Source organism: Scyliorhinus canicula, chromosome 7 (genome assembly GCF_902713615.1).
Source record: "Scyliorhinus canicula chromosome 7, sScyCan1.1, whole genome shotgun sequence".
NCBI lineage: Eukaryota > Metazoa > Chordata > Chondrichthyes > Carcharhiniformes > Scyliorhinidae > Scyliorhinus > Scyliorhinus canicula.
In genome coordinates, this window is record NC_052152.1 from 115,516,388 (window position 1) to 115,542,785 (window position 26,398).

Here is a 26,398-nt window from a genome sequence, read left to right on the forward strand (position 1 = left end):
TTTGACAAGGTTGGCGACACCATCCTCCTGCAACACGTCTCCATTGTTTTCCAGCTGGATGGAGCTCCACTCGCCTCGTTCCATTGGTATCTATCCAGTTGTAGCATAGAATCACCCATAATGAATTCTCTTACTCCCACTCCACTATTACCCCTGATGTTCCCTGTTCTCCCAAGGGTCTGTCGTTGGCACCTTCTACATTCTGTCCCTTACATTGACATAATCTGAAAATACAACATTAGTTTCCACATGTAGACATCCAGCTCCACCCCTTCAATTTGTCACACGGCTTGACCAACATCCAGTGCTGGATGAACAGAAATTTCCTCCAGTTAAATATTGAAGCTACTGTCTTAAGACCCTGCCACAAAGGTCATTGCTGAGCCATTGACTCCATCTACCTCCACTGGCAAATGTCTGAGGCTGTATCAGACTGTATACATCCTTTCTGACACTGAGCTCAGCTTCCAATTTCGTAACCTCTTCATCGTTAAGATAGGGTACTTGAGCCTCCGCTCGACTCGGCCCAGCTCAGCTCAGCTGCTGCTGAAACCCTCGTCCGCATCCTTATTAGATCCAAACTTGAAAATTGGCTTTGTTGGCCAACCTCCCAACCACACCCTCCGTAAACCTCAGCTGTTCCAAAATCTCAACTGGTACCTGAACTCATCCAATTCTGGCCCTTTCCCAAATTGTCATCGCTATGCCAATTAGAGGCTGTGCTTTCAGCTGACAAGGCCCTTACCTCTGGAATTTTTCTGATTCACTATTCTCCATTGCAACGTTCTCTAAAACATACCACTTCACTAAGTTTTTTGCTATCTATCCTAACATAGGGCAGGATTCTGTGATCCTGAGGCTAAGTGTTGACGCCGTCGGAAACGCCGTCGCGTTCCTTGACGGTGTCAACACGGTCTCAGGATCAGCAATTCTGGCCCCTACAGGGGGGGCTGCACGGCACTGGAACGGTTCACGCAGCTCCAGCTGCTGATCCTGGCGTGAACTGAGCGCCGTGGGATCCGCGCATGCGCAGTGGCACCGGCGCCAACGCGTGCATGCACAGTGACACCGGCGCCAACGCGTGCATGCACAGTGACACTGGTGCCAACGCGTGCATGCACAGTGACACCGGCGCCAACGCGTGCATGCACAGTGACACCGGCGCCAACGCGTGCATGTGCAATGGCTTCCTTCAACGCGCTGGCCCCGACGCAACATGGTGCAGGACTACAGGGGCGGCACGGATGAAATGAGGCCCCCAGCCAGAGAGGCTGACCCGCTGATCGTGGGCCAGGCCACATCGGCGGACCCTGCCGGGTTTGGACCCCCCACCCCCCCCCCCCCCCACAGTCCACTCCCGAACCTTCCATGGCAAGTTACCACCGGCTGAGAGCAGGCGTGGACGGCGGAGGCAGGACTCGCCGTTTTTACGACGGCCGCTCGGTCCATCCTTGACCGAGAATCGGTGGGCCGGCCGCATAGAGCGGAGAATCGCGTGCCGGCGTCGGGGCGTCGTGGTGCGATTCACGCCTGTCACGGGGATCCTCCGGCACGGCCCCGGTCTGAGAGAATCCCGCCCATTATCTTTTTTTGACTCAGTGCAAATGTGTTAATCAATGCTTATCTGAAGTTTCAATGATGGGTTTACCAAGTTAAAGGTGTTACACAGTTGCAAGTTTTATTGTACTGAAGAAGACATTAATTCATGCCCTGTTTCCTGGCTTCTTTTAATGCATGTGGAAATGGTAATTAGGGTGTGTCCTGTTCCCACCATTTGTTTGCCACAATTGCATATTTTACATCTCATGTGTGTAACATGTTTTCTTCACTATTTTAAAATGTCTGCTACATGCTTCTAGCTCAGGCTTCCAGCACTTTCTACAGGTTGTTTACTTTTTTTTGAGTCCACAACCAGGCTGAACTAATCAAGCACCCTGAACATCACAGAAATACACAGTGCAAATTCCCTTTGGCCCATCAAGTCTGCACCAATGCATGAAAAACACCTGACCTACCTACCTCATCCCACTTCCCAGCACTTTGCCCATAGCCTTGAATATTATGACGTGCCAAGTGCTCATCTCAGTACTATTTAAAGGATGTGAGGCAACCGGCCTCCACGCACCCCCAGGCAGTGCACCACCTTCTGGGTAAAAAGATTTTCCTCACATTCCTCCTAAACCTCCTGCCCCTCACCTTGAATTTGTGTCCTCTTTGGGGAATGGCTGTTCTCTATTAACCCTGTCCATGCCCCTCATAATCTTGTAAACCTCAATCAGGTTGTCCCTCAGTCTTCTCTGCTCCAATGAAAAAAAACCCATCCTGACCCAACCACTCTTCATAACTTAAATGTTCCAGCGAAGGCAACATCCTGATGAATCTCCTCTACACCCACTCCAATGCAATCACATCCTTCCTATATTATGGCGACCAGAATTTGTTATGATACCCTGGCAAGTGCACGGTTAATTCCAGCCCCACAGACCCCAGAGTTCGAACACAGGTGAATTAATCAATAATTTGGGTATTTTCCTGAGATCTTTAACACTTGACTGTTCCAATGAGTTACAGGCAGCAGATTTATAAGTAAAACATTAAAAATTGTTTATTTATAATAAAGAAAAAGATGAACATATACCGGTAAGAACAGAACAATCATAGAATCATAGAAATTACAGGGCAGAAGGAGGCCATTTGGCCCATCGAGTCTGCACCGGCCCTTGGAAAGAGCACTCTACTTAAGCCCACACTTCCACCCTACACCTGTAACCCAATAACCCCACCTAACCTTTTTTGGAAACTAAGGGCAATTTAGCATGGCCAATCCATCTAACCTGCACATCTTTGGAGAATGGTCTGCTAATCTAACTATTCCCCAAACCCTGTCCCACCCTACACCCAGACACACACAAGACAAAGATATGCAGCGAGATTCTCCGACCCCCCCGCCGGGTCGGAGAATCCCCGGGTGCGGCGTGAATCCCGCCCCACCGCCCCAATGCCAGCTGTCGTATTCTCCGGCGCCGGTTTTCATGCGGGAGCGGGGTTCATACCACGCCAGTCGGGGGCCAATGGCAGCGCCCCACCCCCCAACATTTCTCCGGGCCCCGACAGGCCGAGCGGCCATCCGTTTTTTGCCAGTCCCGCCAGCGTGGGCGAGGCATGGTCCCACACGGCGGAACCTCGCAGGTAAGTCAGCTGGGGCGGTCCGCGGGGGGGAAATCCGACAATGGGGGGGGGGGGGGCTGGCGGGGGCCCCCACAGTGGCCGGGCCCACGATCGGGCCCACTGATCTGTGGCCGGGCCTGTGCCGTGGGGGCACTCCTTCCTTCCGCGCCAGCTACTGTAAGGCTCCGCCATGGCCAGCGTGGAGAAGGGCACCCCTCACGCCTGCGCCAGAAGACACCGGCCGGTCTGCACATGTGCAGAACCACACCGGCGGTTCCGCGCATGCGCATAATCATGCCATGCCTTCGGTGCCTGTTGGAGTGCGCCAACCCCTCCGGCGTCCACCTAGCCCCCGGAAGTGCAGAGAATTCCACACTTTCAGGGGCTGTTGACGCCGGAGTGGTTGGCGCCAGTACTCCTGCTGGCGTTGGGTCTTAGTCCCCAGAAAGGAGAATCCCGCCCATGATGGGGGTAGCGAAAGGATTAAAAATAACAGGGATTAAAAGGGCCTGAGATGGTTCTTCCCTGCTGAGGTAGCGGTCTTTGTATCCAGCGATCTTCCACGGATGCAAAGTGATGCAATCATTGGTTGTTTGGGATCTTCTCATGTCTGACTTCAATTAGAACTGGCAGGCTATAGAATTCTCTTTGAGGAGTCACTTCCACTTGACTGATCTCAGTCATGCATTGATGGTCCCCCTTCGTCCACCAGGTGGGCTATTGGCCTCACTGAGTTGAAACTACAGTTCTCAGCATGAGGGTTTTAAGTGGGCTTTTATACATCCCCACTCCTTGTTTTGAACCCTCAAGAAGAATCCAGCAGCGGAGAGAGAATGTGGAGCACTGGCTTCACATTTCTTAATCAGGATAAAAATGCCTTCTTGCCCACAGCTCCTCTCATTGATCACTTTCACACACTAGGTGGAACCATTTAAATCGCCAGGCTTTGCAAACAGAGTTTCGCACTTTCACCGACCTGGCTCAAGACATTTAAGTCACAAGTTACTTCCCCGCGCTGGCTGGAAGCAGGCCAAAAGCTGATAGAGAGCAAGGGTTTTGCTGAATGCAGGTTTCCAAGTCTGCATAGACCTCAGACAAAATGGAGCTTGCCTGCTGTTTCAGAATCTTCCAGAAACTCTCTGACAAGCTCAACCAATCCCAAACAAGAATCCCAAACAAGAACAGATATCCCAGTATTTCAGAGGCACCAATTGGCTGCTTTCCAAGTCCATCAAAATGACATTACAGGGCTATGCCACAGAGTATTCAAGGAGATACCTGGGCCAGTACATTAGACCAGGGGTGTTTTCAGTTTGATCAAAGTTTGAATTTAAAAGTTTAAAATCTGCAATGTTTCAGGGACAGGGATTAAAAAGAGAAATACAAACAGACAAGGATTTAGCCAATTTATTGCAAACTACACACAGCACTCCAGCTGTGACCTCACAAAAGTTCCATACAACTCCAACATGACCTCCCTACTTTTGTAACCTATGTCTCGATTGATAGAGGCAATTCTCCCATATGCCTTTTTCACAACCCTATTAACCTGCCTTTCAGCCTTCAGTGACCTATGGACAAACATGCCAAGGTTCCTTTGGTCCTTGGAAATACCTAGTGCCATGCCATTCATTGACTATTTCCTCATCAAATTACTAGTTCCAAAGTGTATCACTGTACACTTTTCAAGGAAAATCTGTCAATTTTCTGCCCATTTGTCCATCCCGTCTATATCTTCCTGTAACTCAAGACACTCAGCCTCACTGTTAACCACCCGGCCAATCTTAATGTCATCCGCAAACTTACTGCCCCTACCCTCGACATAGTCATCTATGTCGCTTATATAAGTGAAGAATATTAGTGGACTCAACACTGATCCCTGTGGTATGCCACTGGATACTGGCTTCCAGTCACTAGAGCAGCCGTCTGTCATCACCTTCCGACTACTCCAACTAAACCAATTTTGAATCCATCTTATCAAAGCCCCATGTATAAGTCTCCTTTATAAGTCTCCCATGTGAGACCATCAAGAGCAAATGAAATGAAAACCGCTTATTGTCACAATTAGGCTTCAAATGAAATTACTGTGAAAAGCCCCTAGTCGCCACATCCCGGCACCTGTTTGGGGAAGCTGGTACAGGAATTGAACCATGCTGCTGGCCTGCCTTGGTCTGCTTTCAAACCCAGCGATTTAGCCCTGTGCTAAACAGCACAGCTCTGTGCAAACAGACTTACATAATAATACACAGAGCCCTCCATCTCACTACCATGCTCCTATCATGCTATGCCATCCATTTTACTCTTTAAAATCATATTACAAACACTATTAACAGAAACCTGTCTTTACATAGCACCTTTAGAGTAATCAAATCTCCCAAGGCACTTCACATGAACATTAAGAAACAAAATTTGACACTGAACCACTTAAGGTGGTAGTGGGTCAAATGGTCAGAAATGGTCAGGAGCATCTTTAATGGGGAGAGTAAGGCGGAGAGATTTGGGGAGAGTATTCCAGAACTTAGTGCTGAAGCAACTGAAGATGGGGCAACCAATAGTGGAGCGATTAAAATTGGGGATGCTCAGGAGGCCAGAATTAGAGAAGCCTACATATCCCGGAGGGTTGTTGTGTCGGAGGAGATTACAGAGGTAGGGAGAGGATTGTGAGGTCCACACAGTGATTGTGAGGCCCATACAGCTGCTGAAACTGAAACAGGTTCTCTCACTGTTTCCGCCTAACAAAGACCTGAGACACATTTGGATGAGGAGGTTTCTCTCCCACTTTTGAATGGATGTTTGAAAAATGATATCCATTGTAAATTCTCTTTCAGCAGCTTATTTCTTGAATGCAAATCAGGGATCCAGGGAATAGAATTGGGACTTGAGGGGTGGAGTTATGGGGGGGGTGGGGTGGTGTTGGTTTAGAGAGTGGACAATCCCTCTGAGCCAGGGGAATTAGATGGGATGGATGGAGGAAAAATGAAATGTGACGTGATACAACTTTACAAGCTGTGCTTGTTGAAATGTGTTTTCAAATCTTATGCTTGAGGTACTCGGGGTATTGCGTTTTGATGTTGGGAATGGAAGAGACACGAAGATATATGATGTGATGAATATTAGAATATCAGATACCATGTGTTATGCGTATCTGGTGCAATAATGATTAAAAGCCTGGGTTAGTGTGTGTATGCATCTACTACAGTGAACTTGTAACAAATTCTGGGTTAAAAGCCAGGCAGACACTCTGAAATGAAATGAAAAAAATGTGGCTATAGAAGTGAGAATTAAAGCAACATAAGAGGAAGATCATCACTCATTCCAATCATGTATAGAATTTATCTAAATAGGTCTAATGGAATTTTGTTGATGGAAAGAAGGTTCCTCAGGGTTTAGGTCATTTAGAGGTTATGGTTAGCCTTAGTAAGATGGTCATAACCCAGTTAGTGGGATCAAGATAATGTAGTTCATGGAGGAGCAAGGGCTGAAGCACTGAGGTGTTGAGTTTCAGTTTTAGATTTTGTTGTAAACAGAACACGGGCTGTTTGCCAAATACAGGGAAAAACATTAGTTTGACACAGGCAAGAACCTACAGACTGTTTCCTGAAGGATCTCTCTCTCTCTCAAAGCCGTTTCTCCACGACATCTCTGTACAGAAAGTATTCCTGGGTTGGCTAACTTTATTTAAAAGTGGATTGTGACCTGAGATGGGTTTTGCTTGATTGAAGATTTTTCAAAAAGATAGCTGTTAGGAGTTAAAGTGTTTCATTTTATTGTTAAGCATTGTTTAACTGATAAGTGTAAGCTATTTTCTCTATGATGTTAAAATTAGTTTAATACTGTGTTAATAATAACATTTTTAAAAATATACCATATCCCTATTTGTGTGTGAAATCACTCCGGGAGCAAAGTATCCTTTCCTTAAAGTCTTACAAATTAAATAAAATATTGAGGTTTTTGTCTGGTATCCCAGCAAATGTTGGAGTTTGGTCAGGGCCCATAATAATGGTGAAAGGCTGATTTTCAAAACTCGCTGAATGTCCTGAGCCCAGGCAGTGAGCTAAAGCTGAAACGTGAATGGGTCAGTGATGGCCAAAAACATTCCTGTTTCTTTCTACAGTCTCTCTGTTGGCTTATTGGGTAGCTTCAGCAACCTTACACTCTCAGCTTACAAGCTCGTTAAAATGACCGACTGCTGAGAGTAAGGTTGCTGAAGTTACCCAATAAGCCGAGAGAGAGACTGGAGAAAGAAACAGGAATGTTTTTTGCCACCCGCACACATTTACTGACAAAAATACCCTATTAAACAGTAAACCTTGTTTTGGTAAATACAGACTCTTCATCGGCCCGAGCCCGGAACAGAATTCCATCTCTCAGAGGAGCCCAGCGAGGCTGTCTATCGGCCATATGACAAGAAAAATGTGAAGCTGGACTTCAGCTTGGAGATGATGCGGGCATGTCAAGTCTCTGAGGGCCGGGAGAGGCCAGCCATGTCTGACAGCAATGTCACAACACTGCCAGAAGAAATCGGGGACAGGGAACATGCCGGCCCAGGAACTTTCAGCAAGCCCCTGACCAGCCACGCCACTGCCAATGCTGGAGTGGAAAATGGAGGGAACACATGTGGCAGCACGAGGGCGTGTGGATTGTTGGTGGCACTGAACCAGGTTTCAGTCTCCGTGCTGCGAGGGCGTGGCCCCAAATTGTCCTCCGGAATAGCATGCGCTGTGTGTAAAAAGAAGGATTGTGATGTACACATCATTAACATGAGCTCAGGGGCCAAATCGGAGCTGTGTTATTTGGAAGGTTAGTGATTTCTTCACAATTAACATCTTATATAATCCATTGGTTTTAGGGTTGCTAACAATACCGTACCTGATGAAATCCCCATCCATCAGTTGCGAGACTAGGAGTACCATTGAGTCTTCTGTTCTAATAATACTGTGTGACTGATGGAAAATTGATTGCAGACTTTAATAGTTAATATTAATAATTCACAACAGTGAGAAATTCACTTTCTGATTTAAAAAGTATTGCGGAATCCAAGACTGGAAAAGTCCAATTTGATTTATTCTTTCATGGGATATGGACGTCGCTCGCAAGACCAACATTTGTCACCCATCCTTAACTACCCATTTACCTGACCCTACTTACCTGGTTTAGCTCAGTTGGCTGGGCAGCTGGTTCATGATACAGAGCGAGGCCAACAGCGCAGGTTCAATCCCCGCACTGGCTGAGCTTATTCCTGAAGGCCCAGGCAGCACGGTGGCACAGTGGTTAGCCCTGCTGCCTCACGGCGTCGAGGTCCCAGGTTCGATCCCGGCTCTGGATCACTGACCGTGTGGAGTTTGCACATTCTCCCGTGTTTGCGTGGGTTTCGCCCCCACAACCCAAAGTTGTGCAGGGTTAGGTGGATTGACCAGCTAAATTGTCCTCTAAAATTGGAAAGAAATGAATTGGGTACCCTAAAAATTAAAAAAAAAACAAAAAGAAAATTTCTGAAGGCCCTGCCTTCTCAACCTTGCCTCCCGCCTGATGAGTGGTGATCCTCAGTTTAAAACACCACCTGTCACCTCTCCTCCTCAAAGGGGAAAGCAGCCTATGGTCATCTGGGACTGTGGTGCCTTGACTTAACTGCCCTCTGAAATGGTCCAGAAAACTACTCAGTTCAAGGTAAAGTAAAGAGTCAACCATATTGCTGTGGGTCTGGAGTCATATTGTAGTCAGTCCAGGTAAAGATTGCGGAATTGTTACAGTGCTGAATTTAGCGCCATTAGGCCCATCGTGTCTGCACCAGCTCTCTGAATGAGCAATTCATCAATGCCATTCTTCCCACCTTCTCCCTATTCCTCCTTTCGAGATATCAGTCTGGTTCCCTTTGGAATGCTTCAGTTGAACCTGCCACCTGCACACTCTCTGTCAGAGAAATCCAGAGCTTAATAGCTTGCTGTGTCAAAAATGTATTTCTTCAATCACTTTCACTTCCTCGTTTGCCAATCACATTAAATCTGTTCCTTTTCATTCTCGATCCTTTCACAAGTGGGAACCGTGGGCGTGATTCTCCGACCCCCACGTCGGGTGGGAGAATCGCTGGAGTGCCGGGCGATTCATGCCACGCCGCCCTGGCACCCGAATGCGATTCTCCCCCCCCCCCCCCCCCCCAAATGGCGTGTCGCGTTTTGCGACAGGCTGCTCGGAGAATCGCCGCTCCGGTCCAAGTGGATGGGCCGAGCGGCCTGACTAATTCGACCGGTTCACGCTGGCGCCAACCACACCTGGTCGCTGCCGGCGTGAACAGCATGTGACCGCTGCGTGTGGGGCCTGTGGGGGGGTGGAGGGAAGATCGAGCACCAGGGGAGTGCTCAGGAGGGTCTGACCCGTGATCGGTGCCCACCGATCGTCGGGCCGGCGTCTCTGAAAGACGCACTCTTTTCCCTCCGCCGCCCCGCAAGATCAATCCTCCATGTCTTGCGGGGCGGCGGAGGGGAAGACGGCAACCGCGTATGCGCAGGTTGGCGCCGGCCAACCTACACATGCGTGGGTGACGTCATTTAGGCGCCGCCGGCCGCATCATTCAGACGGCGCCGCTTTGACGCGGGCGCCAAGGCCTGGCCCGCGAGATTGACGTGCCGCCGCTCCTAGCCCCCTGGGGGTGGGAGAATAGGGGGCGAGGAGCAGCCTCCGCGCTGGAGTGAACACTCCGGTTTTCACTCCAGCGTCGGCACTTTGTCTCCCTTTGGGAGAATCGCACCCCGTATCTCCCAACTTACTCTGTCCATACAGGGATGTAAGATTTTCTTATAAGGACTGCAAGACCCTGTTACCTGAAGGACAATAATGAAGCAGGTGGATTTTTATGACAATCGATGATAATTTCATGGTCACCATTACTGAGACTAGCTTGATATTACTGATTTTATTCATTGAATTTTAAATTCTAGCAGCTGGAGGGGTGGGATTTAAACCCATTGTTGCTGCCCTCTGCTGGCATCAAGGAAGAAACAATCTAATCAGTACTCAAAACAAGCCTTTGCTTCAATACAGCTTTTGATTGAACTCAGTTAACTTATTTAAACTGTTACATAAGTTTCAAGACTCACAGCTTGAACTAAAAACACTACCCAATCGAGGGAGGTTGGCCAGGCTCGCTCTGGAGTGTATGCGCTGTGGGTTCTAAACGCAGGGTCTTTTCTTGCGAATATTGATCCGAGGGTAATTGCTGCTGAATCTTGGAAGTTCCTGCTGTTTTATAATGTTTTAGTTCTTAGTTTACAATTCATTCATATAAATGATCCTGTAGCACACAGGCCTCATTCGCTCCCAAGAGAGCCTTGCTTTCGCTGTTCCAAAACAAAGTGTTATCAACAAAATGTCCAGTCGAAAGCTGTCGTTCTGACCATTCTCACAGAATTCATTCTGCAGAGAGCTACAGTTTTCTCTGTTAGCCTCTTTAATGTTAGCCATTGTCCTCTTTTACCAGCATGCCTCATGGCACAATGTCAGCCATCTTTCCTACTCACTGGCCAGGCCACTGGATTGCTAGTCCAATGACAATGCAGCTCAGCCATCCCTTCTCCACATCACTCATCATTCCATCACCTCAGTTAGAATTCAGAGTTCACCACCTCGACCATTCAATCGATTTTCTCACTGAATGCTTGTCAATATCACAGGGAGTCCTGACTGAGTGGAAAACATAAAGGAAGGCTGCAACTAGCAACTGAAACTTTGAGAAAGACGCACACCAAGAAATCCCATGGGGAATTCAGAAGAAACCTCTTTACTCATTGAGAATGTGGAACTCGCTCCCACTGGGAATGGCTGACGTGAATAGTACAGATGCATTTAAGGGGTAGCTTGACAAACATATGAGGGAGAAGCGAGTACAGGGTTATGATGATAAATTTGGAAAGGAAAGATGGGAGTGCAGCATAAATGGCGACATGGACTCGATGGGCCAAATGGTCCATTTCTGCGCTGTACGTTGTATGTAGCATTTTAGAAAAGCGACAGAAAGATTGCCCATACAAAATTTTAAACTGGATGTCTAGAAATCAATGTGGCAAGTTATAAACTCAAAAATGGGGAAGTGTGGGAAAGATCAAGGACACTGCCAGTATATTTGAGAATGGGTTCAAGAATGAGCAAGTGATATTGTTTAGTCAAAAAGCAGTTCAAAGATGTGCAGGTGGATTGATCATTCTCAATTGCCCCCCTAGTGTCCAAGGGTTAGGCGGAGTTATGGGAATAGGGCAGGTGATTGGGCCTTGGTAGGATGCTCTCTCAGAGAGTTGGTGCAGAATCAGTGGGCCAATTGGCCTCCTTCTATATCACAGTATATCATAGAATTTACAGTGCAGAAGGAGGCCATTCGGCCCATCGAGTCTGCACCGGCTCTTGGAAAGAGCACCCTACCCAAGGTCAACACCTCCACCCCTATCCTCATAACCCAGTAACCCCACCTAACACGAAGGGCAATTTTGTAAACTAAGGGCAATTTATCAAGGCCAATCTACCTAACCTGCACATCTTTGGACTGTGGGAGGAAACCGGAGCACCTGGAGGAAACCCACGCACACACGGGGAGGATGTGCAGACTCCGCACAGACAGTGACCCAAGCTGGAATCGAACCTGGGACCCTGGAGCTGTTAAGCAATTGTGCTATCTACAATGCTCTGTTCTGTTCTATTCTATTGACAAGGTCATGATCCCAGTAAATGGCAAGTCAAGGCAATGTGGAGGCTAGTGTGAAAGCAGAAGTTGTAGGGGCGATTTGATGAGGGAATAATTATATCCAAAATATACTTTTATGTGGTTTTCAGAGAGGGAGTTGTGACTGAACATAGTCAGAACCAGCATCAATCAGGTCAACTGCAATATGGGGAGTAGCAACAAGTTCGCACAAGCCCGTTCCCAAATCGGTGGCATCTAATGAAGCCTGCTGAAATGGGATTCATGACGGGAGAGGCCATAGACACATCCTTTTCCACTGTGGGATGGCAAAGGGGCTGAGCGAGAGGGCACACAGATTCTCATACTGCATTTGGACATGGACTGTTTCAGTATCTGAGGCAGCATTTGACCGAGTATGGCATCAAGGAGCCCTAGCTAAACTGGAGTCAATGGGAGTCAGGGGGAAAGCTCTCCACTGGTTGAAGTCATACCTGGCAAAATGAAAGATGGTTCTGGTGGTTGGAGGTCAATCATCTCAGCTCCAAGACATCACTGCAGGAGTTCCTCAGGGGAGTGTCCTAGGCCCAACTATCTTCAGCTGCTTCATCAATGACCTTCCTTCCATCATAAGGTCAGAAGTGGAGATGTTTAAGGATGACTACACAATGTTCAGCACCGTTTGCGACTCCTCAGATAATGAAGCAGTCCCTGTCCAAATGCAACAAGACCTGGACAATATTCAGGCTTGGGCTAATGTGCCACACAAGTACCAGGTAATGATCATTTCCTACAAAAGAGCATCTAGCCACAGCCCCTTGATATTCAATGCTGAATATTCAATGCTGAATCACGCACAATCAACATCCTGGGGTTTACCATTGATCAGAAACTAAGCTGGACTAGACATATTAATACTGTGGCTATTAGGGCAGGTCAAAGGCTAGGAAACCTATGGCGAGTAACTCACCTCCTGACCCCCCAAAGCCTGTCCACCATCTACAAGGCGCAAGTCAGGAGTGCAGTGGAATACTCCCCACTTGCCTGGATGAGTGCAGCTCCAACAACACTCAAGAAGCTCAACAGGACAAAGCAGCCTGCTTGATTGCTCCCCCTTCCACAATCATTCAAATCTTCCAGCGGCACACATTGGCAGCACTGTGTACCATCTACAAGATGCATAGCAGTAACTCACCAAGGTTCCTTCGACAGCACCTTCCAAATCCACGTGCACCACCAAATAGAAGGACATGAGCAGCAAATTTCTGGGAACCCCGCCACTTGAAGGTTCCCCTCCAAGTCACTCACGACCCTGACTTGGAAATATATCCTTCACTGTCGCTGGAGCAACACCCTGGAACTCCCTCCCTAACAGCACAGTGGGTGTACCTACACCTCAAGGACTGCAGCAGTTCAAAAAGGCAACTCATGACCACCTTCTGAAGGACAACTAGGAATGGTGGCCTAAATAGCGACGCCCACATCCCGTAAATTAATTTTAAAAATTTACAGCAACAGAGTTCGAAGATTAGTTGAAGGGGATTGGTATCCGCCATATTAAATCTATTCTGTGTCGCCCAGCAACCAACAGGTTGGCCAAACATTTTGTGCAATCGTTCAAACACACAGTAAAGGCATCCAGAGATCCATTTTCAGATGTGTCAACAACTTTCTAATGTCATATAGAAATTTCGCACATTCCACAACTCAAAGCTCACCGATAATGCTACTATTCAAGAGAAAATTGAGAACTCTATTCAACCCCCTGACACTAGCTACACATTTGCAAATTGTCAGGTGACAGCATGAAACACAAATGGTTAGAAGAGAGCAAAGGTCAGAGTAGAGTCTTTAACCGTGGAAAATGTGTTCTGTCTAAAAATTATACCACATGTGAAAAAGGGTCTCCAGCCATCATTCTAGCCAAACAGGTTCAATATCTTACACAGTTCAAACAGACGATGGACAACTTTGCCATCGGCACACTGACCAGTTATTAGCTTCACCAAGTGAATGTACAGAGACTTTACCGGAAATATTCACATTGGAGTGTGTGGACAGAACTGAGATACGACGGAACTGAGATTTACTACTGCAGAAATTACTGAATCTGTCGCTACAGAATTGACATTTGAGTATTACCGAAACCAGACAGATGTCCTCCAAAGAGACTGTCTCATTGACGTATATATGTATAAATACATTTTTTTTTTAAAAATTCCAATTAAGGGGGCAATTTATCGTGGCCAATCCACCTAGCCTGCACATCTTTGGGTTGTGGGAGTGAAACACATACAGACACAGGGCGAATGTGCAAATTACACACAAACAGTGACCCAAAGCCGGGATCGAACCCAAGTCCTGGGCGCCATGAGGCGGCAGTGCTAACCACTGTGCCACCGTGCCGCACTCATGTATAAATAACACCATGATGTAATGTAATGAATATCGTGTTGGATCTGTTGTTTAAATATTTAAAACAAAAGTTGTTGGCACTGAAGGAGTAAGGGGGGGAGGAGTGTTACGTGTTTAAGTAACACTATTGGCTGCTGAAATGCCATGTGATACGCAGTGACGTTAGCTCAGCATTTTGCAGTCTTTATCGGAGTTCACATCTTACCCTGTAGGTGCAACATTGATTAATAAACCCTGCACTATGTTTTTACAAACTTAAAGCATGGTACCTCTACTTCTTTTTCTCTTTGCGTCTCACAATAAATATATAGCAAAAGGTGATGGCGGCAGACGGTTCTGGTGTAGTGGGAATGTCACTAGTCTAGTAATCCAGTGGTCCAACCTAATGTCCTGGGGATATCGGTTCAAATGTCCCACGGTAGCTGGTGGAATAGATCTGCGACATCAAACTAGTCTCATGAAACTATCATCGACTGTTGTAAAAACTCACCTGGTTCATTCTTGTCCCTTAGAGAAGAAAATATGCCATCCTTACCTGATCTAGCCTACATGTGATTCCAGGCCCACAGCAATGTGGTTGATTCCTAATTCTCCTCTGCAATGACCGAGAGACCGCTCAGTGGAAGGGCAATAAGGGATGGGTCAAAAATGCTGGCCTGGCTAGAATAAAAACCATCACTGCTGCTTTGAGATGACTACTAGAGGAAATCATTAAAGGATAGAAAGAGCAAATTATGTTTACTCTGTTCATTTCCCAGCCTCCAAAAATCACCATTACCATTCGGAGACAAAGAATAATCATTGATTGGACTAATTAAACATGCAGTGTCATGAAGAACAACAAGTTTTGACTGCAATATGGTGGCTCCTAAATGTGAACCCAAATCTGAAAACGAAATGAAAATCGCTTATTGTCACAAGTAGTCTTCAATTGAAGTTACGGTGAAATGCCCCTAGTCGCCACATTCCGGCGCCTGTTCGGGGAGGCTGGTACGGGAAATCTTTAGTTACTTGGACATAAAATATCGTAGGCCTTTTATTAACAATGGTTAACTTGATTCTTTCTACAGATGGGGTGTCTCCCAATGGTTGCTGTGGGATGATAATGAAAGTAATGAGCAGTGACTGTCCATTCTTAATTCATAATGAGCGTGATCAATATCTACGACCTGGCAACAGATACCAAAGGATTGTTCTCAGTCATCAGGATCCAGAGTCTGGTTAGTCAGAGTGGTTGAATGATCCTTCCTTCTTGCTGAATGTAGCTCTTATTAGATTTAATTTATTCCCTTGCCTCCTATGCCATATTACTCCTCAGGCCCCCCCCCCCCACCCCCCCAACCCTCCCTGGTGTGATCGAGAGAGAGAGGAGGAGGTCTCCTCTCAGTGTGTGGCCTCACTCTGATGTCCTTCAGCAGGTTCCTGAGAGGGACATGAATTATTATTATGTGACCAATACTGTCTTCAGCTGATCCTCCTTCACCACTCGATGGTGCAGTGTACCAGGAGGCAATGTAGACTCAGAATCAGCATGTTCCTCAGGCTTACCGGCTCCCACGAATTTATGCATACTCAGTATCAGCATATCCCAGGCTGCCGACCTGCCCATCCTTAAATTCTCTGACGTGTTATGGATATAGGAGAGGTAAGGCAGCCTACCTGCTCTTGGGTCAATTGAAGTGCCAAATTAATAGCCTCTTAAGAAGCTCGTCCAACCTCCACCAGTAGTTTTCCTGTGGTGGGGGGAGCCATGTGGGAATTAGCTGCTGTGGGTCAAAGGTCGTGGGGGAGATCCTTCTTCACAGGCACCCTGGCCTAGCAGAAGCACCAGTCCTGAACATTTACACTCTTCATGTCTTTCCCCGACTTCTTGAACCTCCCCCCCCCCCACCCCACCCTTCAACAGGACCAGATTCACAGCCCCAGCGAAATAGCTGACTCCTGACTTATCTGGGCTCCTCAGTGTGGTGAGACGGCCTATAGCCTCAGCCAGCTGCCAGCCACCCACTGTATGGTCTGGGTGGGAAGGAACCGTGTGAGAAGCCCCTTTCTTCAATTTTACATTCCCACGTCTTCACCCCCCCCCCCCCCCCCCCCCCCCCCCCCCATCCCCCATCCCCCATGTAAGAATGCACTGGTGGAGGAGAATGAAATTCTGACCCTGGTTTGAGGGGCTTATCTTATGAAGAAAGGTTGAACAGATTGGGCCTATACCCATTGCAATTTAGAAGAATGAGAGGTGATCTTATTTAACCATTTAAGATTTTGAGGTGACTTGAGAGGGTAGATACGGAGAGGATGTTTCCCCTTGTGGGATAGACGAGAACCAGTTTGAGACCAAGGGATCTAATGTTGAAGGTGGAGATGAGTATTTTCTCTCAGAGGGTGTTTGATCTGTGGAATTCTCATCCCCAGAAAGAAGCAGAGGCTGAATTTTACTTTACGTTGGGGTGGGCAAGGCCTCGGACAGGAAGCCACCCCAACTGAGACCGTTAATTGGCCTGTTAATGGTCACTTAACATAGAACATACAGTGCAGAAGGCGGCCATTCAGTCCATCGAGTCTGCACCGACCCACTTAAACTCTCACTTCCACCCTATCCCCCCCCCTAATCCAATACCCATCCTAACATTTTGGACACTAAGGGCAATTTATCATGGCCAATCCACCTGACCTGCACGTCTTTGGACTGTGGGAGGAAACCGGAGCACCCGGAGGAAACCAACACAGACACGGGGAGAACGTGCAGACTCCGCACAGGCAGTGACCCAGCGGGGAATCAAACCTGGGACCCTGGAGCTGTGAAGCCACAGTGCCAACCACTATGCTACTGTGCTTGCTGGCCATTAAGGGCCTTTTCCTGCCCTGCCTCAATTAATAGCGAGGTCTGGCTTGGAGGAACAAAGCACAAAGAAAATTACAGCTCAGGGACAGGCCCTTCGGCCTCCCAGCCTGCGCCGATCCAGATCCTTTATCTAAACCTGTTGCCTATTTTCAAAGGATCTACTTCCCTCTGTTCCCCGCCCGTTCATATATCTGTCCAGATGCATCTTAAATGATACTATTGTGCCTGTCTCTACCACCTCCGCTGGCAAAGCGTTCCAGGCACCACCACCCTCTGCGTAAAAAACTTTCCACGCACATTTCCCTTAAACTTTCCCCCTCTCACTTTGAAATCGTGACCCTATGGTCAAGAAAGATCGTGGGTGGGGAGGGCTGGGGCATTGAGCTTATTTAAGGTTGGGTGAGACAGATATTTGATTGACAAGGGGGGGGGGGGGGGGGGTGCAGACAGAAAAGTGGACCACAACTGGGCAAATTGGTCTACTCCTGAACCTAAGTTCCTATGTTCCTACGTAATGTCCTGTCATTAATAATAATATCATAATAATCTTAATTGTCACAAGTAGGCTTACATTAACATTGCAATGAAGTTACTGTGAAAATAAGAACAGAAGAGGGATTTTACAGATGAACTGGATCAGTTGATCAAATCAGGAATTGAAAGATTAATTGTGACCACTTATATTTCGTCCACAGCTCAGGTGACGATCTTTTATTACAAATCCAACAAGATTCTACAACCATATTGTGGGATGGCTGTGGTGCTCAATTTTTCCAAAACAAACTATTTCCTTGCGTGTCACAGTGAAGGGAGCAAAGTCCTGCTCAGGATAGAGGTAAGTGAGCGATCAGTGTCAGCCTGTCTATTTGTCACTGGATGTCTGGTACTTGGACAATCCCATCACCATATTTAATAGTCTCTGAAACTCTGAACACACCATACCGATGGGCGAGAAACGCCCATTTAAACCTACCCCACACTCATGACAACTGCGACCAGACACTTCCTCCCCATATAAAGCCATGTTGCCTATCACTCCTAACAAGTCCATTCGCTTTCAAATGTGAATAAATCCTGATCCTCAGGTTCTTCTCCAACAGCTTCCCCACCACTGATGTCAGGCTCACCAGCCGAGAATTACTGGATTATCCCTGATTCCCTTCTTAAACAAAGGGACAACATTGGCCATTCTCCAGCCCTCTGGAATTTGCCTGTGGTCAAAGATGATGCAAAGATATCTGTTAAGGCCCCCGCTATTTCTTATCTTGCCTCCCACAGTAATCTGGGATATATGTCTTACCTACTTGGTAGAGCTTTTTGAGGAGGTGACAAAATTAATTGATAAGGGAAAGGCTGTGGACATCATCTACATGGACTTTAGTAAGGCGTTTGACAAGCTCTGGGATATATATTTGGGGCAGCACGGTAGCATGGTGGTTAGCATAAATGCTTCACAGCTCCAGGGTCCCAGGTTCGGTTCCCGGCTGGGTCACTGTCTGTGTGGAGTCTGCACGTCCTCCTCGTGTGTGCGTGGGTTTCCTCCGGGCGCTCCGGTTTCCTCCCACAGTCCAAAGATGTGAGGGTTAGGTGGATTGGCCATGCTAAATTGCCCGTAGTGTCCTTAAAAGTAAGGTTGGGGGGGGGGGGGGGATTGTTGGGTTACGGGTATAGGGTGGATACGTGGGTTTGAGTAGGGTGATCATTGCTCAGCACAACATTGAGGGCCGAAGGGCCTGTTCTGTGCTGTACTGTTCTATCTATCTATCTATCTATATCCCATTCGGCCCGGGGAATGTGTCTACTTTAATGCATTTTAAGATATTCAACACTTCCTCCTTCATTATGCTGACATATCCTCGAGTATTCACACACCAATTCCTAACCTCAACATCCATCATGTCCCTCCCTTTGGTGAATACTGAATCAAAGTATTCATTAAGAATCTCACCTACTTCCTCTGACTCCACACAACTTCCCTCCTTTGTCCTTGAGTGGGCCTACTCTTTCCCTAGCTACCCTTTTGCTCTTTATATATGTATAAAAAGCCTTGGGATTTTCCTTGACTCTGCATGCCAATGAAATTTCATGAGCTTTTTAGCCCTCCTAACTCCCCATTTGAGTTTGTTCCTACTTTCGCTATATTCTTCAAAAGCTTCATCTGTTTTTAGTTGCCTAGACCTTATGTATGCTTCATTTTTCTTTTTGACTAGTCTCACAATTTCCCCTGTCATCCATGGTTCCCTAATCTTGCCATTTCAGACCTCCATTTTCGCAGGGACATGCCTAACCTATACTCTAATCAACTGGTCTTTGACAGACTCCCACATATCAAATGTGGATTTACCCTCAAACAGCCACTCTCAATCTGCATTCTCCAGCTCTTACCGAATTCTGTTGTAGTTAGCTTTCCCCAAATTTAGTACCCTCACTCGAAGACAACTCTTGTCCTTATCCACGAGTATTCAAAAACGTACTTAACTTAATCAGAATTATTCCCAAAATGTTCCCCTACTGAAACTTTGGTCACCTGGCAGGGCTAATTGCCCAATACTAAGTCCAGTAAGGCCCCCTCCATTGTTGGACTATCAACATACTGTTTCAAAAAACCCTCCTAGACACACCTAACAAATTGCTCTCCATCCAAACCTCTGGCACGAAGGGAGTCTCAGTCAATATGGGGATATTAAAATCACCCACCACAACAACCCTGCTATTTTCACATTTTTCTAGAATCTGACTACATATCTGTTCCTCTGTATCCCGCTGGTTGTTGAGAGACCTATAGTACAACCCCAGCATTGTAATTGCAGCGTACTGATTTGTGAGCTCTACCCATAATCCCTCACTGCAGGATCCCTCCAAGACGCCCTCCCTCATCACAGCTGTGATATGTTCCCTAACTTGTAATGCAACTTCCCTACCCTTTCCGCTAACCTCTCTGTGTTGTCGAAAACATTGATATCCTGTAATGTTAAGCTGCCAGTCTTGTCCCTCCTTCCTCTAACCATGTCTCCGTAACAGCAACAATATCATAATTCCCCACAATAATCCAAGCTCTAAGTTCATCCGTCTTACCTGTTATACTTCTTATGTTGAAGCAAACGCACTCCATACCCAGTAAGATCAGCGACTTCCCTCTGCCTGCTCTCCCTCGTCGCTATATTTATTTTAGTCTCAAACTCTTCCCCAGTCTCTACATTTTTCTGACCTGATGCTATGGTTCCCACCCCCCGCCATACTAGTTTAAACCTCCCGCCCAGGTGTCCCTCCAGTTTAGCTGAAACCCATCCTTCTTATACGGGTCCCACCTTCCCTGGAAGACACCCCAATGATTCACATCTCTGTAGCCCGCCCTCCTACACCAGCTCTTTAACCAGAAATTCAACTGTAGTATCTCTCTGCTCCTAACCTCAGTAGCACATGTCACAGGGAGTAATCCTAAAATTACTACCTTAGAGGACCTGCTTTTTACCTTACTACCCAACTCCCTGTAATGTCTGTGCAAGATTTAATCACTCTTCCTGCCTATGTCATTTGTACTAATGTTGGCAATGACATCTGTCTGTTTGCCCTCCCGTTCCAGCCTCTGCTAACTCATCCATGACCCTGGCACCAGGGTGGCAACACACCATACTAGAGTCTCTTTCATGACTAGGGAAGCACCTATCTATGGCCCTATCGAATCCCCAAGTTGTATTGCTCTATTATGTTTTTTCCCCTTCCCCTCTGTACAGCAGGGCCAGCCTTGGTTCCATTGCTGCTGCTGTCACCTGATAGGCCATCCCACTCATCAGTATCCAAAATGGCATACTTGTTAGAGAGGGGCATAGCCACAGACAACCCCTGCACTGACTGCCTGCCCTGTCGCGTGGTCATCCATCTATCTTCCTCTACCTTGCGTGTGACCACGTCTCTATAGCTTCAATTAGTGATGCTTTCCACCATTTGTTTGCTCCTTTGTACCTCCAGTTGCTGCTCAAACCAATCCATTTGTTCAGTCAGCAAGTGCAGTTAGCAAGTCAGACAAAACTGCTTTTTCAAAAGTAGGTTTATGCAAACCCATTGCATTGCTTTATAAGGATGAAAATGTAACATTTGAATGTACAAATCAAGTGAACTAGGATGAGAGAAATCACCCTCCCATCACAGATTATTTCATTATTTAAGTTTCATTTATGCCCATTTGTTACGTTGAGTGTTTTATGTCACAAGTTCGGCCTTAGCTGGAGTATTGTGTCCAGTTTTGGAAGGTTGTGAATCCATTGGAGATTGGAGAGAGTGCAGAGAAGATTCACGAGTATGGTTCCAGGGATGAGCACCTTCAGTTCTGAAGATAGATTGGAGAAATTAGAACTATTTTCCATAGAGAAAAGCAGTCTGAGAGAAGGTTTGATTGAGGTATTCAAAATCTTGAGTGGTCTGGACAGAGTAGATAGAGAGAAACTGCTCCCATTGGTAGAAGGATTGAGAACCAATGGTTACAGATTTAAAATGATTGGCAAAAGAAGCAACAGCGACTTGAGGAGAAACCTTTTTCACACAGCGAGTGGTTAGGAACTGGAATGTACTGTCTGAGAGTGTGGTGGAGGCAGGTTCACACAGCGAGTGGTTAGGAACTGGAATGTACTGTCTGAGAGTGTGATAGAGGCAGGTTCACACAGCGAGTGGTTAGGATCTGAAATACACTGTCTGAGAGTGTGATAGAGGCAGGTTCATACAGCGAGTGGTTAGAATCTGCAATGTACTGTCTGAGAGTGTGATAGAGGCAGGTTCACACAGCGAGTGGTTAGGATCTGGAATGTACTGTCTGAGAGTGTGATAGAGGCAGGTTCACACAGCGAGTGGTTAGGATCTGGAATACACTGTCTGAGAGTGTGATAGAGGTAGGTTCACACAGCGAGTGGTTAGAATCTGCAATGTACTGTCTGAGAGTGTGATAGAGGCAGGTTCACACAGCGAGTGGTTAGAATCTGCAATGTACTGTCTGAGAGTGTGATAGAGGCAAGTTCACACAGCGAGTGGTTAGGATCTGGAATACACTGTCTGAGAGTGTGATAGAGGCAGGTTCACACAGCGAGTGGTTAGGATCTGGAATACACTGTCTGAGAGTGTGATAGAGGCAGGTTCACACAGCGAGTGGTTAGAATCTGCAATGTACTGATGAGAGTGTGATAGAGGCAGGTTCACACAGCGAGTGGTTAGGATCTGGAATACACTGTCTGAGAGTGTGATAGAGGTAGGTTCACACAGCGAGTGGTTAGGATCTGGAATACACTGTCTGAGAGTGTGATAGAGGTAGGTTCACACAGCGAGTGGTTAGGATCTGGAATACACTGTCTGAGAGTGTGATAGAGGCAGGTTCACACAGCGAGTGGTTAGGATCTGGAATGCACTGTCTGAGAGTGTGGTGGGGACAGATTCACACAGCGAGTGGTTAGGATCTGCAATGTACTGTCTGAGAGTGTGATAGAGGCAGGTTCACACAGCGAGTGGTTAGGATCTGCAATGTACTGTCTGAGAGTGTGGTGGCGACAGATTCACACAGCAAGTGGTTTGGTTCTGGAATGCACTGTCTTAGTGTGGTGGAGGCAGGTTCACACAGCGAGTGGTTAGGATCTGGAATGCACTGTTTGAGAGTGTAGTGGAGACAAATTCACACAGCGAGTGGTTAGGATCTGCAATGTACAGTTTGTGAGTGTGGTGGAGACAGATTCACACAGCGAATGGTTAGGATCTGGAATATACAGTTTGTGAGTGTGGTGGAGACAGATTCACACAGCGAATGGTTAGGATCTGGAATGCACTGTCTGAGAGTGTGATAGAGGTAGGTTCATACAGCCAATGTTCAGGATCTGGAACACATCATGAGAGTGTGGTGGAGGCAGGTTCATACAGTGAATGGTCAGGATCTGGAATTCATTGTGAGAGTGTGGTGGAGGCAGGTTCAGTCGAGGCTTTTGAAAGGATTATTATTTAAAAAGGAAGAATATTGAGTTATGGAGAGAAGGTGGGGGATTGCTCATTTTGAGAATCAGTGCCGAGTTGATGGGCTGAAAGGCCTCCTTCTGCACTGTAACAATTTTGTTACTAATAATTGCTCAGAGTTTATTTTAATCATGTTCATGAATTTAGATGCTATAGGCTACTCTCTCCATTTGAGAGAGAGATGACTGGTGGTGATTTAACCTGAGGATCACCACACCTCAGGTGAGGGGCGAGGTTGAGAAGGCAGGATCTTCAGGAATAACCTCAGCCACAGGAATTGAACCTATGCTGTTAATGTCATCTCTGTACCGCAAACCAGCTTTCCAGCCAACTGAGCTAACCGTCCCCACACTTTTCACAAATAAAATGCCCATTGGTGTTTCAAAAGGCTGTTATCAAACGCAATTAGACACCAAGTCACTCAAACCATATTAGGACAGGTAGTCAAAGAATGGAAGAAAGGGTTAGCTTTTAAGGAGTGAATTAAAGAGGAAGAGAGAGATGAAGAGGGTTAGGAAGGGAATTCCAGAGCTCAGAGGGTAATGGAGTGTGTATTTGGCTGACGTCATGGACCACCGATGATGAGGGGACTAAAGTTGAAGTGCCCAAGAGGCCAGAGAACTGCAAGAGTTTTAGCATGGAAGGAAATTGCAGAGCTGGGAAGGGGTAAGACTGACATAATTTGATTAAAAGAGTGAGAATTTCCATAGCGAGGTGTTGCTGGATGAGAAACCAGTGTAGGATCAGTGAGGAGGACAAACATTCTTGGTGCAAGTTGAAATGTGGACGGCTGAGGTTTATAGAGAGAGGCCGGTTCCCATTGATAACAACTGTTGTAACTTTGGCAATTAGCTAGACAGACTGACAGGGAGAATATTTTCCACCCTCAGGAATGTAGCTCCGAGTCCCTGCAGAAGATCACCGAGTATAGTCCAAAATGGCGGTTCATCTTCTACATGAAGGAACGGCAAGATAAGACACTCAGCTTTGAGTCAGCTCAGCATCGAGGATGGTTCATCAATAACCAATGGAAGCAACACATTGCTGGAATGAAAAGAACAGTGGAAGAAACTTTAAACGCAGATTTTATTTTCATATTGGTAAAACTCTGAGATTGGGCATTGCGGGATTGGGATGTGAATGTAACAAAACAATATGAATTATTTATGTTCTTTTCTGGTACTCCTGTCCCTCTGAAGATAGTTTTTTTTGTAATTTTTTTTTCAATGTTCAATCCAGTTCACGTTCCTGCAGTGTATTGGTCCATTCCATATTTCTAAACAGACTCTAACACAATCTAATTACCCGAGGTCAGAAAGAGACAGTAATCAGCAGTGAGGTGGCAGTAATTATAAACTCTCATGTACATGACTTCTCCTTCGACTATCTCTTGGGATCTAGGGTGATCATCTCCCACTCAGTTGACTGGGATCTGAGATAAGTCCAATGTGTGATCACACTGGGGTAGGTGATGCTTGAAGGGTTGGGTGGAATTGGTTGTTTGGAGGTCCCTCCGATGTTTATACTTCACCTATACCTGTTCCTGATAAACAGAAAATTCTTCCGAACATCATTAGTAACAGCTCAAGCGAAAGGCCCACAGTATGCTGCTCAAACCCATTGGTCTGGCCATATTTCAATTATGTACTGACACAAACACCGCAATTTAACACAGAGAAACATGTCTTGTAAATCACCTCTTTTAAAAAATGGCGGTGATCCAATGGTTGCGAAATAGCCATCTTTTAAATAGGCTACTGAAAGAAGAGTTTCTTTAAGGTTCAAAAGGGACAAACTGTCATTATCCTTAAGAGAAAAATACCAAAATCTACAGATATGTATAGCTATCTCCAAGACAGGCTGCTTAAGAAAAAAGGTATAAGAAGAGACAGTTTCGACAGAAACAACAAAACAGCTCCCCTACAATAGAGTGCACTCACTGTTCTGTTCCCTGCCTGTTTTGCCAAAGTCTTTCGAGACTTTTGTGAGTATGTTTTTATTACTTGATTAAAAGTTTTTGTAGTACGAGTTATTTTTGGATATCCATGTTTAAGTATATTTCTCTCTTAGTAATGGCAAACTGTTAGTAGACTTACATTTTGTAGATCTGTGAATCTGTTTTATATTATAAAAGGTTTGTAATATAACCCCACTAAAAATATAACTAAAAATAAAATATGTGTTAATTTGAGTAAATTTAAGTACCTGGAATGTCCGAAGACTAAGGACCCACGCTAAAAAAGTGCGGATTGAGGTATGGACTTCATTGCTGCGAGACCCTTTTTTATGGAACGTGAAATAGCCGAGGATTGATGCTGGCTTGTGGAGCGCGTCGGCTGGGAGAGTTCCGGAGTCTGATGTATCCGGCAGTGCCAGAGGCAACATCATCAAGGCGACTTCTGGTGATGGTCAATGTTTTCATCTGTTTGCATTGGCAGTCGTTCCGCGATGCCGGCTTGCTGTGGCAGAATAGTTTACTGGGGAGTCCTTATTGGAGTTGGCTGCTGCCCTTTTGGACTGTCATTAGAGTTTGTGAATGTGGCGTTGATTTTGAAAGACTCTTCCATGATGGTTGGGATTGCGAGATGGACCACAGCTGTATTTTACATTGGTGCTAATGTATGCCGCTCGGCTGCAAGTTTTGTGCCTGCTGACACTGTTGGGGTGCGCTGTGTTTTTTTGTGTGGTGTGCCTGAATGAATCGGTACTGTATAAATTCTGGGGCAACAGTTCTCTTCATTGATGCACTATCAATTGACCACAGAAGCGAAGTTGTAGTCCGAACTGAAGGCTTTAATAGACAAGATGTTTCCCCAGCAGCTCAGGTACAGAAAGGAAGCTGTGGGGAACACACGGGCTCTTATACCCCGCCTTACAGGGCGGAGCACAGGCAGGCTGCAACAAGCCACTGTGTATTCTGTCTGCTAAGAGAGCAGACAGCACCGAAACAAACATTCTGCATACTAATGAGGCAATCTCCGGGACAGTTAGCATAGTAATGGAACGATCCCAGTGACAAATGACACAAATAGGGAAGTGATTGCAACATTGTATGGGAAACCAGACACCCCGGCACCAGCGGGGTTCGAAGACAAAGCACCTGAAGGCCCGCTCAGTAGCCGAGGGACAGCCTCAGTATTGGGGAGATTCAAACAAATCGATTGGGAAGAGACCCAATTGATCCCCAGCAGATAGAGGGTCCGCCCAAAAGGGCACGAAGCCCTGGGACCTATAAAAGACAGGTCCCAAACTCAGTTCGTTCTTCTTGACCAGCCCTCCTCTCTTGACCAGCCCTCTCAACCAGCCTTTACCAAAGAAGA

General features: G+C 46.5%; 1 protein-coding gene across 2 annotated transcripts in view; it reads left to right on the top strand.

The window, feature by feature from the left end:
* LOC119969293 overlaps positions 1 to 25,249 on the top strand; it is a 156,901-nt gene extending 131,652 nt beyond the window's left edge. For both annotated transcript variants that reach the window (XM_038802724.1, XM_038802723.1), the window contains exons 3-6: positions 7,497 to 7,968; positions 15,319 to 15,468; positions 17,789 to 17,928; positions 23,969 to 25,249. In XM_038802724.1, coding sequence (XP_038658652.1) covers positions 7,497 to 7,968; positions 15,319 to 15,468; positions 17,789 to 17,928; positions 23,969 to 24,190 — 984 coding nt within the window. In that variant the 3' untranslated portion in view covers positions 24,191 to 25,249. The remainder of the gene's footprint in view (positions 1 to 7,496; positions 7,969 to 15,318; positions 15,469 to 17,788; positions 17,929 to 23,968) is intronic.
* Positions 25,250 to 26,398: the final 1,149 nt, after the last annotated feature.